This window comes from Ornithodoros turicata, chromosome 4 (assembly GCF_037126465.1).
Source record: "Ornithodoros turicata isolate Travis chromosome 4, ASM3712646v1, whole genome shotgun sequence".
Lineage (NCBI taxonomy): Eukaryota > Metazoa > Arthropoda > Arachnida > Ixodida > Argasidae > Ornithodoros > Ornithodoros turicata.
The window spans coordinates 66,743,862-66,756,509 of NC_088204.1; the positions used below are offsets into that span (position 1 = coordinate 66,743,862).

The 12,648-nt window shown below is 46.6% G+C and overlaps 1 protein-coding gene across 2 annotated transcripts; it reads right to left on the reverse strand.

The window, feature by feature from the left end:
• Nucleotides 1-142: 142 nt before the first annotated feature.
• On the reverse strand, nucleotides 143-12,345 carry LOC135393351 (uncharacterized). Of its 2 annotated transcripts, XM_064623822.1 has the most exons (6): nucleotides 11,333-12,345; nucleotides 9,817-10,021; nucleotides 9,215-9,369; nucleotides 7,445-7,557; nucleotides 5,127-5,308; nucleotides 143-1,441 (listed from the first exon to the last, which is right to left on the reverse strand). In XM_064623822.1, exons 1-6 carry the CDS (start codon nucleotides 12,114-12,116, stop codon nucleotides 547-549), a joined length of 2,334 nt encoding a protein of 777 aa, XP_064479892.1. In that variant the 5' UTR covers nucleotides 12,117-12,345; the 3' UTR covers nucleotides 143-546. The 2 variants fall into 2 exon arrangements, with proteins under 2 accessions (XP_064479892.1, XP_064479893.1); XM_064623823.1 differs by lacking the exons at nucleotides 9,215-9,369; nucleotides 9,817-10,021.
• Between the last annotated feature and the right edge of the window lie 303 nt (nucleotides 12,346-12,648).

The following is a 12,648-nucleotide window of genomic DNA, read 5'->3' on the forward strand; positions in this document are numbered from 1 at the left end:
TTACTGGTAACACTAGACAGTTAAGTCTTTTTGGTGTGCGATGGAACTTTTTTAACTTCGGCTAATTTTTCGTGAAACACCGTATACGGCCATTATCTGCAGAAAATGCAGTTTCACTAGACAAATTCCCGGAACACTTGCCTAAATGACTTACTAATGAATCCTTTATTCATTTTATATTTATCGTTTGCAACATGCTGGCTCTTCCACAATAACGGCACGCTTTATTCCATAGGAAGAATCGCAGCTAGTCTACGCAGAGTCGGAGAAATGGCCCTCCGGATATGTTCCTCTGAATACCAATTTCCGAATCAATCGGAAACCGCGAACTGTCTTTGTCGCTAGAACACGTCCTAAAGCCCGGCTCGCGAGCAATATCGTAATCATAGCTACCAAATCCCATCCACTCCTGTGCATCCTTTGCGGTAGCACTTGCCGTGCTATCGCCCCTCCGAGAGAACCACAGGCTGTTACTTTGGCTGCGTGTAACACAGCATAACACCGTGGATGCTCCGTATAGGTCTACTCCGTGAAAGCTCTGTCACCTCAAAAGTCGCTCGTCACTTCTTGTGTACTGTCATTTTCCGAAGAAGTGTTTGAAATTCTTGGCGTATTCAGAGTGAGGTTGTCATCGCTGAGGGTTGACGCGTTTGAGGTCGCACTAATCGAGTTGTCGAGTTGGAAACCTGCTTCGGCATCGCGTAGTGCTTGGTAAGTTGGATGGTCAAAAATCGTCTGGAGGTCATCCTTTGTCGCACTGATGGGCGTTCCGTCTACATTTTCGGCACGGTCCAAGTACGCCTGTGTTTGCCGGCTGATCGAGGCGTTGAGAAGTCCGTCGCCTAGGTTGACGCCGGTGGAATCAAAATACGCGATGTCTTGTACTGGAGCCGTTGCTAGACTTGTGAAGAAGTCACGTGTTGTTGGAAAATCTCCCTGCGCTACAGGTGAACTCGCATCCAGTGGTGTCGCTCCAGTAAGCTCGTCGCCGCAACCAGCGCAGGCTGGTTCTTCGCACAGTTTCTTTGGAACAAGCTCGTATGCACTAGTTGGGCTTCCACCAACATCGGCGAGACGGTAAAAGTATGAGTCGACACGCTGCGGAGCGCAACAAGCAGAGTTTTCAGCTTTATCCAATTTTAGCCTTTCGTAGGTTTCGTTCAGGAATTCGTCAGCCTCCTTGAGTGAATATCTGGCTCCTGCAGACACTGCTACAGAAACGTCAAGAGATGAGAGCTTTCTCTGCCTCGCTTGTACACGAGTGTCTTCATCTGCCGGACCGGTATCTTGATGGGGGCGTTCTCTGCCTGGATGCAGACCGCCGGGATTCTCGACGCTTTCCTCTGCAAGATTGTTCTGCATGACCCTCACACTGTTACTTAGTGGCTGCGGGATCCTCGCAGTTGAAATGGAGGGACCTCGTGCTGTTTTATGGTGTAGTCTGCAAATGAAGAAAAAAAATCAGCATGGGTTGACGGGCTGAAGATTAATTCACAAACAAGGTCATTTAACAACCTGAAACGCTAATCATAACCCTTAGAAAACGTTATAAAGGAGACAAAAGCAATAGCTGGCGCGGCCATAATCAGGAAAGAGCGTCGACTTGAAATCCAGCTAGAGCTGTTCCTCGAGGCCGCTTTTGCACTTCATCAGTCGATCCTTATTTGTCCTCGGCCCTCAAGTGCAGGAGTTTCTCCGCGCGTTCCTCACTGATCTCGAGTTAGCATCGGTAGTAACTCCAGAGCGCTTCTTGAGTTCAGTGTGGCCGGTGCTCAGAGATCGGAACCGTTATTTTGGGGGGTCCGGTTCAGGTTGATTTCCGGTCCCGATCCCTGGCTGTGGCAGACGATAGGTCGACTGCTTCGTTTTGAGTAGGCGTCGTCACTTTAAGCTACGCTGATTTTCTTCACCAGGATGCTGATGACCACCAGCGCTTAGGTCTGCCGCGGATCTTGTCGTCGTTATGAGTACACTGAATACAGTGCTATGATAGCAGTAAAGATGCAGAAGGAAAGGAGTGCTACAATGATGATAATTACGATTTCTTATGCCAGCTGTGCCATACTTTCGTACCTCAACATATCATAACGCCACAACAGGCAACGTTCAAATTTTGAGCTCACACCGAAAAGCAGCACAAGTTGTGTTGGTGTTTCGCTGATACGTCAGCTGTGATTTCGGGGGGTACCAGTACAAGATGCAAAATGAACGCGCACAAAAACAGTACTCAGCCGAGTTTTAGCACGTGACGTTCTTATTCTGACTGTGACAACTTATGTAGAGAAGGCGTCGGGGATTCTGGACCCGAAAAACGGACGAGGTAGTTTTGCTCGTGTGAGCTATCAACTATCAGCTAGGAAGTCTCTGAAATGTGTCACGGCATTGGTAGTCCTCTTGTTGCATGAATGCCAATCTGTTAGGCTGTGTCAGTCTGTTAGGCGTGGCTCAGTGGTTAGCGTGCTCGCCATGTCACGTTGAGATTGGGGGGAGGTATCCGGGTTCGAATCCCGGTGCCGGCTGTGCTGTTAGTGGCTTTCCTCAGACGCTTTCAGTCATATGTCGGCACAGCTCCCGTAGAAGTCGGCCCAGGACGCACATTCGTGGCGTCAGTCATGACGTTGCCCACCACTGTGAGGCCGACAACGGCAAGCCCTTTCACCAGTTCCAGCACTACCACCAGCATGACCGCATACGAAAGCGAGATAGCAGCTACAGCGTTATATGTCGGCCAGGCCTGTGTTCAACAGTGAACTGAAACTCATTTAGGACGAGTAATATTGTGTTGAATCTGCGGGACGGCTTGCTGCTTGCAGTAAGACCGGCAACTGTCCAGTTGTCACTTAGTAGCCGAAATTTGCGGCCAAGAAGGTAACGACGAAACTTCGTTATAGCCCAATAACCACCGATGGCCTCCCAAACATTACTGTGCTGCTTCTTCTCTTCTCCTGTCAAGGCTATACTTGCGTACTCGATCGGAACTTATTTGTTGTCTCGGGTTTGCGAGAGTACAGCTCGAATTGCCACAGCTGATGCGTCCGTAGCAACACTTGTTGGTGCTCTGTGATCAAAGTGGACCAATATCGGTGGGGATGTCAGAGCGCTACGGAATGTTTGGAATGGTGACCTGCATGTAGAGTTCCAAACGAAATCTTCAGTTCTCCCAGGGGCTTGCACTGGGACAGCAATCTTTGCGAAGTCTTTAGTGAACCTTTTGTAAAAGTTCGCTGTCTGTTGCAAAAAAGGTGACGATGACGCTGCAGAACATCAGAACTTGACTTCTTTCATGTGTGTTCAGCTGAGGTTGCATTCACGCATTTTGGAGAGTCAGATCCACAGGATCATCATCATTACGAGATTCTTTGTTGCTGTCCTTCACTGTTACACACGATAAGACAGGTGTCGACTGCGATGCGTTGTCAGGGGTATTTAGAAAGGACCAAGGTAGCTTGTCACCGCAAAACGGAAGACTCGGTCTGCAGGCTTGTCTGCAATACAAGGTTGGTTCCGGAACTCTGAGAGTGTTGACTCATAAGGGAGATCTGCGTTGGACATCCTTGGTAGGACTTTCTCCTTGCATTGGACTACAACGAGATTGCGTGGATTTCATGGATTTCTGTAGTCTTGGGAGGCTTAACGTGCAGCTCTGCATGAGCAGCCTCAAACCAGTCTTCACCCAAGATTAGTGGTAGTGCGTTATTGCAGATTTCGTGACCGTAGACGAGAGGACAGTCACTTTGGAGCCACTGTCTGCGAATGCGTCAATGTCACCAAGTCCGGAAACATGATCCTGCCCAACTGCACACTGAATCTTTGAACCGTCTGTGCAGTCCTGGCTGTATGTCTGGTTGTGACATGCTAGATGCATTACTTGGGCTTCGGTAGGTGTGCGAGGATGTGCTGGACTTGATGGTGCAGCGCGCTGTGAACTTTGTCGAGGTTGAGGACAACGAGATGCCAGGTGCTCGGGTTTTCGAGAGCTGAAGCAGATGGCATCTGGAAGGTTTTGTCCAGGTTGGAATGCAGATGAACCATGCTTGACACTTATTGCATGATTATCTGATTCCGCGCCCTTGAAGTCTGACATGACACAAGCGCATGGGTATCAACGTTGCTCGTTTCATAACAAGTTGTTGAGCATAACAATATTCATAACAACTGAACATAACAATGTTCAACTGACAAATATTCGACTGTGTGTCACTATGGACATCATACCATTACTATCTAGTGAATGCCTTTTTGTATTATACCATGGGTATGCTACCAAAATCTGCAGCGTCGAACAGCTTCTTGTTTGGAAGCTGAACTCAGTATCTATTTAGATTTGTTGATGACTCGATTTAAATAAATATTTTACTTTTGAGTACTTCCAGAGCCAGCCTACGGAATTGACATATCATCAGGGAACGTAAGTAACATGGGTTTGGTATTTCAATGTCATTTCCAGAAGTTCAATCACAGATAAATAAAGTACCAATTTGGGCCTGTTGGTCACAGATTGTTGGTTAGCACTCGTTTTAGCGATTTTATCAATCATAGATGTTGCGATATTATGGACATTAATATCTAGTCGCTGTCTAGCCCTTAAAAAGTGCATGTGTGTGCCATTATAATCTAGTTACAGTGCTGCGCAAACATAAGGTGTATATAGTCACTTTTGCAGTGTCCCAAGAACTTTACTTCTAATATATATTGTTGGCACAATATATTTATTGTGTGAGTTACTGCGTGTTACTTTCACACGTACAGCAGCCATTTCTAAAAGAGTTACACAAATACAGAAAAGCTGCAATGTGTGGTCTAAGTAATCCGTGAAGAAAAAGTATTATCCTTGAACGAAAATTGAGGTATAGCTTTGGTCTAAATTTAGACATTATAGGTAATACAGGCCAAGAAGCCCTCTCGACCTGGTCTATAAAATGTTTGACGTTGGGCTAGAGCAAGACGTTGGATGTCTAGAGTCGAGTATCGTTTGAGAATACGGTTCATATAGTCCTCTGTCTTGAAAACAACTTGAGAAAATATCTTGGACACTGCAATGTGGATAGCAATCCTTAACGAGAGAAATTTGTTCAAGGTGCACTATCCCTTGATTTAATGTTCAACACATGCGGATTTTAACTTACGGGTCAGTTAGGACTTTGTACTTTTTTCTGTAGCGTGCCTTGAGAATCTCCATTTGAGGATTCTGGTAAGCGCACACAGCAATGAAACGAAGTTCTGGGAAAATAACGTTCACCGAAGCAGCGTGTTTCATGCAACGGAACTGCAGGACAGGTTGGTACATCTGGTTCCGTTCCAACGCAACCTGGATGACAATGACAATGAAAATGGGCAAGACGTCAAAACAATGCGAGTCTCGGATCAGCGATCGCAGCATGCACAGTGAATCATTTTACACGTTTATTCACTCAACACAGGTGAATTCTTATAAAGACACTCTTTTCTATCCCGCAGACTGAAGCAAAGGTTCCAAGAAGAGCATTACTAAACTTGTAATATAGACATACACCACATTTTATCTAAGGTCGATCATTAAGGGTGACATTTTGGCACCCCATTTGACCTGGGAATATGGTGTTAAATATAGTATTTTAATTGATGAAAGAAAAATTATGCTGGTTTCACAGCTCCACTCAGCAGGAATTACATTGATGATAACCTGAGTTAAAGACACAGTATTTGACAGGGAAGGATATTAGGAATTTAGCTCGTATCTTTGACTCGTTGCAGGCATACATGTTAATGCAAAAATGCATTCCTGTCACCGTTACAAATGTTTTCCGCCCTGCAACCCTTAACGAACGTGCCCCAACAAATTGTATGGTATATGTTACATCCGATAGGCCAATATAGTCTACTTCGGCACTCACGCTGTTACCAAGCTATAACGAGGCGTGCCTGTGACGCATTGCGCTTCGGTTTAGGTTGTACGATGGAACCACGGCTGGAAGTCTGCAGGGTTCAGGGTGGTGTTTGCCAAGCAAGAACGTCGAACTGTATGTCTCGGCATGCTTCCTCGGGACCTTGTATTACACTAGCTATTTGTATTTGCCAGAATGTAACTCCATTCTAAAAGGTGTTTTCAATAGAATACTCCCCTTTTACGGGTGTTTTTGTTTTTAAACGCCCATTATAACAGTGTTTTATGGCGAATACGCTTAATTAAAGGGTGTTCTAGAAAACACCCTTCATTGGGGTTGTAACGGCAACACCAAAAAGGTGTGCGCCATGGGACAAGCCATTTACACAAAAAAAAGTGTAAAAAAGCTTACTGTGTGGGGCAACATGTCACTGAGCACGGGGGGAGGATAAAAAACAAAAACGGACAGCACAAGACAAGACTTAGTGTCATGTTGCCAACGTCAAGTTTCCTTTATGTTTACTTCTGTGTTCAATAGTCAATGCGTCCTTCAGTGGCGGGAAGTACTTGAAGTACCAAGTACTCAAGTAGTACGTTAAGTACATTTCGGAGTACTTGTACTTTACTTTAAGTACATTTCAAATCGTGTACTTTGTTCTGTTCTGTTCTATTTTTTCCCTGTACATTCCCATCAAGTTCTCAAGTACTCAAACTTGGTCTCCAGACAAAATATCACAAAAAAGTATAAGAAATGCACCTTACTAGAAGCGCTAAAAGAAAACGAAAGCACACAGGTAGTGCTATCTGGGTTTTTCCGTCTACTTGCCAACATTTTAGCGTTGTTAGTGCCTTGCAGTACCAACGGTCCCATTCTGTCATTGTACCAAAAACGATTTTTGTTCGTTTAAAGGGCATAGTTTTTGAAGAAAATTCATTGTTGAGAGGTTTGAAATGTTGAAAAAGTACCAATGCTTCTATGTTTATGTTAAAGAATGGAATCCAAAGACACGCACACATTATGACACTGCAACTGGCAGCACGATGACTTGGTCAATTGTCGTTTGAGTTCTCCCAATGCATGGTTCTAGTGCTTTTTTTATATTGTTTCTTTCATTCGCAATTAATAAACATTCGATATCAAACGTGTGATTGGATTATATGATGAAGTAAAGTAACAGTCTGAAAGTCACACATGCTTTGACTTTTCATTTTTACATCTTACGTTTTTTTTTTAATTGGTCACATGAATTACATCGCTGCAGATCACAGTCTGATAAAAATGAAGGCTTACATTGTGATTCATCTTTTTAATTTTCTTCAGATTCTTTTTTAGACATGTTGTATATAAAAAATATTCTCAAATTGAAAATGAATTTACTTATGCGTAGATTGCGATATGCGTAGATTGCGGCGGGATCAAATCACTACTCCGAAGACACGAAATTTAGCTCATAGTGGCGCTTCAAGCGCACACTTTCATTACAATCTTTCACGCTTTGTAGTCCATGATTGCTCCGTGACTGACCACGATATGTCCTCATCACCAACCCTAAACACACACACGCTCTCACCGCTACCTGCCTGTGAAGGTTTAGAAGAAGGTGGAGAGGTCAATCGTAAGTGACGGAAGTAAATAGGCCGAAACATCCACGCTGTTCCTCTTCGCTGCCCAAAGTGATGTAGGTACTCCGGGGCTGCAAAGACAACCAACAGCGGTTACATGTGTGTACCAAGCAACGTAGAATGTAGCACGTAGTCCCGCATGGAGGAAGGAAACTGTTGCGTTCAGGCCACATTCATTTACATATTGGTTAGTAGGACTAGACGCCGTGTGCACACCCTGAATTCTATCAAAAGGGACACCAAGGGACAAGAAAAGCGCGCCATTAAAATGGGATGCTGCGCAGCACTAGCCCCAGAAGTGCCCCGACCAAGGTCATGCTTGGTTCTTGCACTTGGTCCTCTGCACTCTTAAAAAAAAAGGAAAAAAAAGGGTGGAGCAGTTACACCTTTTAGGACCTAATAGCTGTCAGTTATTCCTAAAAGGTTGCAAAGTTCTACCTGCTATCTCACTCTCAAAACAGAACTTCACCGCATTACACGTTGTCCGGCAACCATTGCCACGAATGATCTGCAAGAATCAACCGCAAGGATTTGGTGGAGATGTCACTCGTTTAAAATCCCAGATTTCTAAACGCATAATACCAAAATTCGAAATTCAGATGCTAAAGGTTATATGGGCCAGGTCAGTGAATGACGGTGTTTCAAAATCTGATGTCAGTGAGCAGCGTGTAAGCCTGTAAGCGGACGCGCGAGACCAACACAAAGGAAGCGACGCTGGTTAGTGTGTGATTAGGTTGCATCCAGTTTAGATTAGGTTAGGTATCAAGAGGGTCGGCAGGTGGGAGGTTGGGCTCTGAGATGTCTCGACCCTGCCACGCCGGACAAGTGCCAGTTTAGCGTTTTGAACATCTAGATTCGTAAGGTTTCGTGATACGACAGTCGAAAACACCTGCAATGTCTTCAATTGCAGCCGCCGGTAAATTCAACACCTATTATTCAGCTTGCGAAAAACATCACTGTATGTTCATAGCGTTTCTCGTTGTCGTCGTTAATGTTGACATACTCGTACTGAAAACACGGTGCATTCTTTGAAACGTTGGAAACGAAATTGTTGGAAAACAGCGACGAATTTGTTGGAAACGTACAGGGAGTTTTCACATGACGTCAAACGAACGCGTTTTGCCGCCATGCTGGTGGTCACTTTTTCGGCGCTGCTGCCGAGATTATCTAATATCTAGCACTTGCTCGCAAACGAAAGCCTTCAATGGTGTTTTGAAATGCGGTCGCGTCCGTATACCCTTCTTTTATCCCGAAGACACTTCGTTACTCTCGTTCTCACATTTTCTTTTATGAAAACTATGGTTGTCGCATTGAAAAAAAAAGCGCAGTTTGTCATCTTTCAATGCCGCTAGCACGAAAAGTGACCACCAGTGGGAGGAGCTTACGGGCATGCCACGTCATTGCCACGTCACTATGTGACGTAGGTGGAAACTCCCTATTGGGAAGCTACCCAAGCACTTGGAACATATCCTTCGTCGCGGACATTCGTCGAAGTGTGCAACGGTCCGTACGGGCCCTCGGGGTAAGCGTTCGCACAAGTTTCCTGCCAGATAGTACTGGCGGATGTTTCAGGCGTAAATGCATAATGGGTAAACCGAATTCGAGGAACGGATTCAATCAGAATATTGGAAAACGTGGGTCGCGCTGAGCACGACGCACCCGCGATTCGTGCTTCGTCGAGCGGAATACCCGAGGACGGCACACGGCTTGAACAAAGTCCTGCCCTACCGGTCTGATTGTCGCCGAAGACGTTCTTCGATTCCGACCAGATGCCACGGCCTCTCAAATAGCACACACCAAGGGGAACAAAGACAAGAGCCGCAGTGTATAGAGAGTCTTCCTCCAGTCCGAGGACACGGACAATCAACGGTGGCGATATCTGTCTGCACGTACAAGACGGGCAGGTTAGTGCCTCACATACATGCAATTTGCACTGCGTGTAAGGCTGCGAACTCCGCGACAATTCAGGGTGCCTTTAAAGTGACTGTGCATCAAGACGCCACGTATACCACGTTGCAGTTTTTCCTGCGACATATGCCTGGACTTGCCTGTACACGATTCGTCGTATTGTCGGCGACCTTTTGCAGGCTTGCCAGCGAAACCTGCTGGATGTGTCTGGTGCATGCTGCCGTCAACTCATCATTGATTTCATTGAACTTTCATCCGCGGGTATCCGGGGGCGTACCCACACCGCACTCATCCTTAGGAATGAATGTCCTAGCTAGGATTTGCTTTCTCGACTCTCCATTTCACGACGCCCGTCAACAGATAGACAACCCAGGAGCAGTGTGCAAACCACTACTGTCCCTTCGCTTTCACATACCAAGTACCTTGGTGCGCAGCCGATCACCATTTCGTGCGGGCCCGCAGCCAATGCTAACCATTCTTCGCGATTTGCCACCCTGGCGTCGATGGACATACTGCAGTTAACGTAGTCCTTCTGGAGCGGGCTTTGTGTTCCCAGCCCACTGGCGAGAGGTCCTCGTGCTACTAGGACGCTGTTCCCCATGTTCACTTCTCTTGCGTGGCAGATGGCTACATTAAAAAAAAAGGGGATAACTCAGTACTTCTGACACGTAAGACATGGAATCCACACTTGAAGTTAAGTGGACGTGCTCCTGCGCCCTGAGCACAGGGACATCGGGCAGCGCAGTTCCAGAAGTGGTGTGTTCATGTGGTGTTTTCTCCGATTTCCAGAGAGGGCATTCCGCCATACTCTCAACATCCGGCGTCCGCTCTTGCCGTGCATTACATCAAATTGCACAGAAATTGTACTCTATTAATTCGTGTCGGATTTTCGACGTTATTGTCCGAGAGAAGACCGTAAAGTGTCTGGTTCCCCAAAAATAGGGCAGCGATTCGAGTGGGGTGTTCTTTCTAACGATCGGCTATGATATAGCACGAGGCAATGGGCGAGACGCCACATAAAATTTGATCGACGTGGCTCCAACTAGTGCGTACAATCGTTAGTTGACACGGGCGCAGGCTCATGGAGAACTGTAGGGGAAGTGTGTAATGGCTCGGTGGTTTACATTCACTAGTATTTGTAAATCAATGGGCTCGTTAAGTACCGGCTCGAGAGCGCAGGGAGCGCGCTCCTCCTCCGAGCGTGCCGCTCTTGATACACCCTCACCCTCCAATGTGCAGGTCGGAGCGCATAAGTGCTGCTTTGGCTTCGTGACGTACGGAGAAGGGGGATGCCGGAGAACCAATGAGACGGCTCGGAAACTTCGCCTGGGCGCGTATGGCGCTCGTTGCTCTGAAAACCCGTTTACTGGCACAGGAGTACGAGGTACAGAGTACACCGAGAGCGTTGGGTAGAGCTGCTACTTAACGCACACTCTTATAAAAAAACGGCGGAATGGTTACACCTTTTAGGAGGTAATACTTGTCGCACATGTTGTGCCTAAAAGGTTGCAAAGTTCTACCTGCCACCTCACTCGCAAAACAGAGCTTCAACGCATAGCACGTTGTCCACCAACCATTGCCACGAATGATCGAATTGTTGCTTCTGATTCGGTGAGCGGGGGGCGTACGCCTTTTTGTAGCAATTTGGATATATGATTATTTCATTTACCACCCTTTTACACCTTAATCATACGATATGTTGACCTGGGTGTGAACTATACAAGTTACCACCTTTTGACACCCTTTTTTCTTAGAGTGCGCCCAATTACAGAACAGTCTAAATGCAGGTCAAGACGTCGCTAAAAGGCATTTAGAAGATCGAGCGTCACAAGAACACTACCGTTATCAAGCATCACGACATGATTTTGTGGTTGCGGGGACTGTTTAAAAGTGACCAGTCGGTCCCATCCCGCCGGTAAAACCATAGAAGGCTGTTACCTTTGAGAGGACAAGCGTTTGTCAAGGTTATGCGCTCGTGATCCCTCACAGCAGGTGTAGCCTGTTGAGAACCCTTGTCCTGTTTGTGGGTAGCCTTCTCTGTCACCGGAACAACCGCCGCGTTACCATGCATCCTTTCTGAAGCTGTGCCAACAGACTGCAGGAAAGGAAAATCTTTCTGTGTTCTATTCTCTCGACTGCACAGTGTGTTGCTGTCTGTTGCGCTTCTGCTGGGTGTAGTGCTCATTGTGCAGATGAACGACGTGCTGCAGTGATTCTCACAATCACAATCGTTTCCAGCAACTTCTGCGACGCTTGTTGTGGCGTTCAACTCAGCTGCTGACCTTGTTTTAGCGGGTGGCTCATGGCGCATTCGCTTTTCTTTTGCTGTCAGCAGTGCCTCAACGTGTGTTTTTTTACTTCTTCGCCTTTTAGGAGGATGGCATTTACGAGACGACGACGTTGTCGGGGGACTTCGATTGGTAGGTTGCACCGTTTCATGACTCGCCTCTCTAGGCCGAGAGACATCGAGCTTCTGAATTATCGGTCGACGTTTTTTCTGCTTCATCGCTGATTTCGTCGAGCTAACCCGGCGCTTTGGGGTGTGCTTGCTATCCTTATCCGACACTTTTCCTGGAGAAATTTCGATTGCATTCAATAGCTCTGAACTATCCACAGGTGGTGCAAGATTTCCAGCCACATGGTTCATCCCACGATCACGGGTTCCTTCTGCGACATGAGAGCGGACAGACCATTTCATCGCCATTTTTTTTAAGCTTCGCATCGGCAAGCTTCTTCAGCGTCGATGCCCTTGAATTCCACGTATAGGAGGCACGATACACGCCCGAATTGAAAAGACTGGCGTGTTTTGTGGTTATCCAGAGGCACTACGTGGTAGCTTTTACGACGGTTCCTTGCCGTAATTGACGAAGGGCTGGTGGATTTCGAACCCTGGCGCTTACTTCAGCGGCTTCGGCGGCTGTCAAGGGCGATGCTCTGGTTCACCAGACATCTTCTTCTTCTTCTTCTTCTACCAATGAGATAATGACCGAATCAAGTGGCGCGCGTTTGACTTCGTCTTCAAACCTTTCGGTGGGCGGTGTTGGTGCCGATGTTTATTTGGTTGAACGGGGGTATGACGATTTTCTTTATTTCATTCGAGTACAAAACATGTACAGTGCTGGACAAAAGTTTACAGAACACGCTCCGGCACATGGTGGTGGTGATGGCGAAAGGGCTCGCCGTTGTCGGTCACGACTGACGCGCTGGGGGAATATACGTCCTGGGCCGACTTCTCCGGCACATTCGTTCTTGAG

Coding starts and splice junctions, on each gene's coding strand:
- LOC135393351 (XM_064623822.1), bottom strand. CDS start 12,116: ATGCGAAGCTTAAAAAAAATGGCGATGAAATGGTCTGTCCGCTCTCAT. Junction 10,022..11,332: donor AAACGCTTGTCCTCTCAAAG/GTAACAGCCTTC, acceptor TTTTTAATGTAG/CCATCTGCCACGCAAGAGAA. Junction 7,558..9,214: donor CTTCGGCGACAATCAGACCG/GTAGGGCAGGAC, acceptor TTGTCTTTGCAG/CCCCGGAGTACCTACATCAC.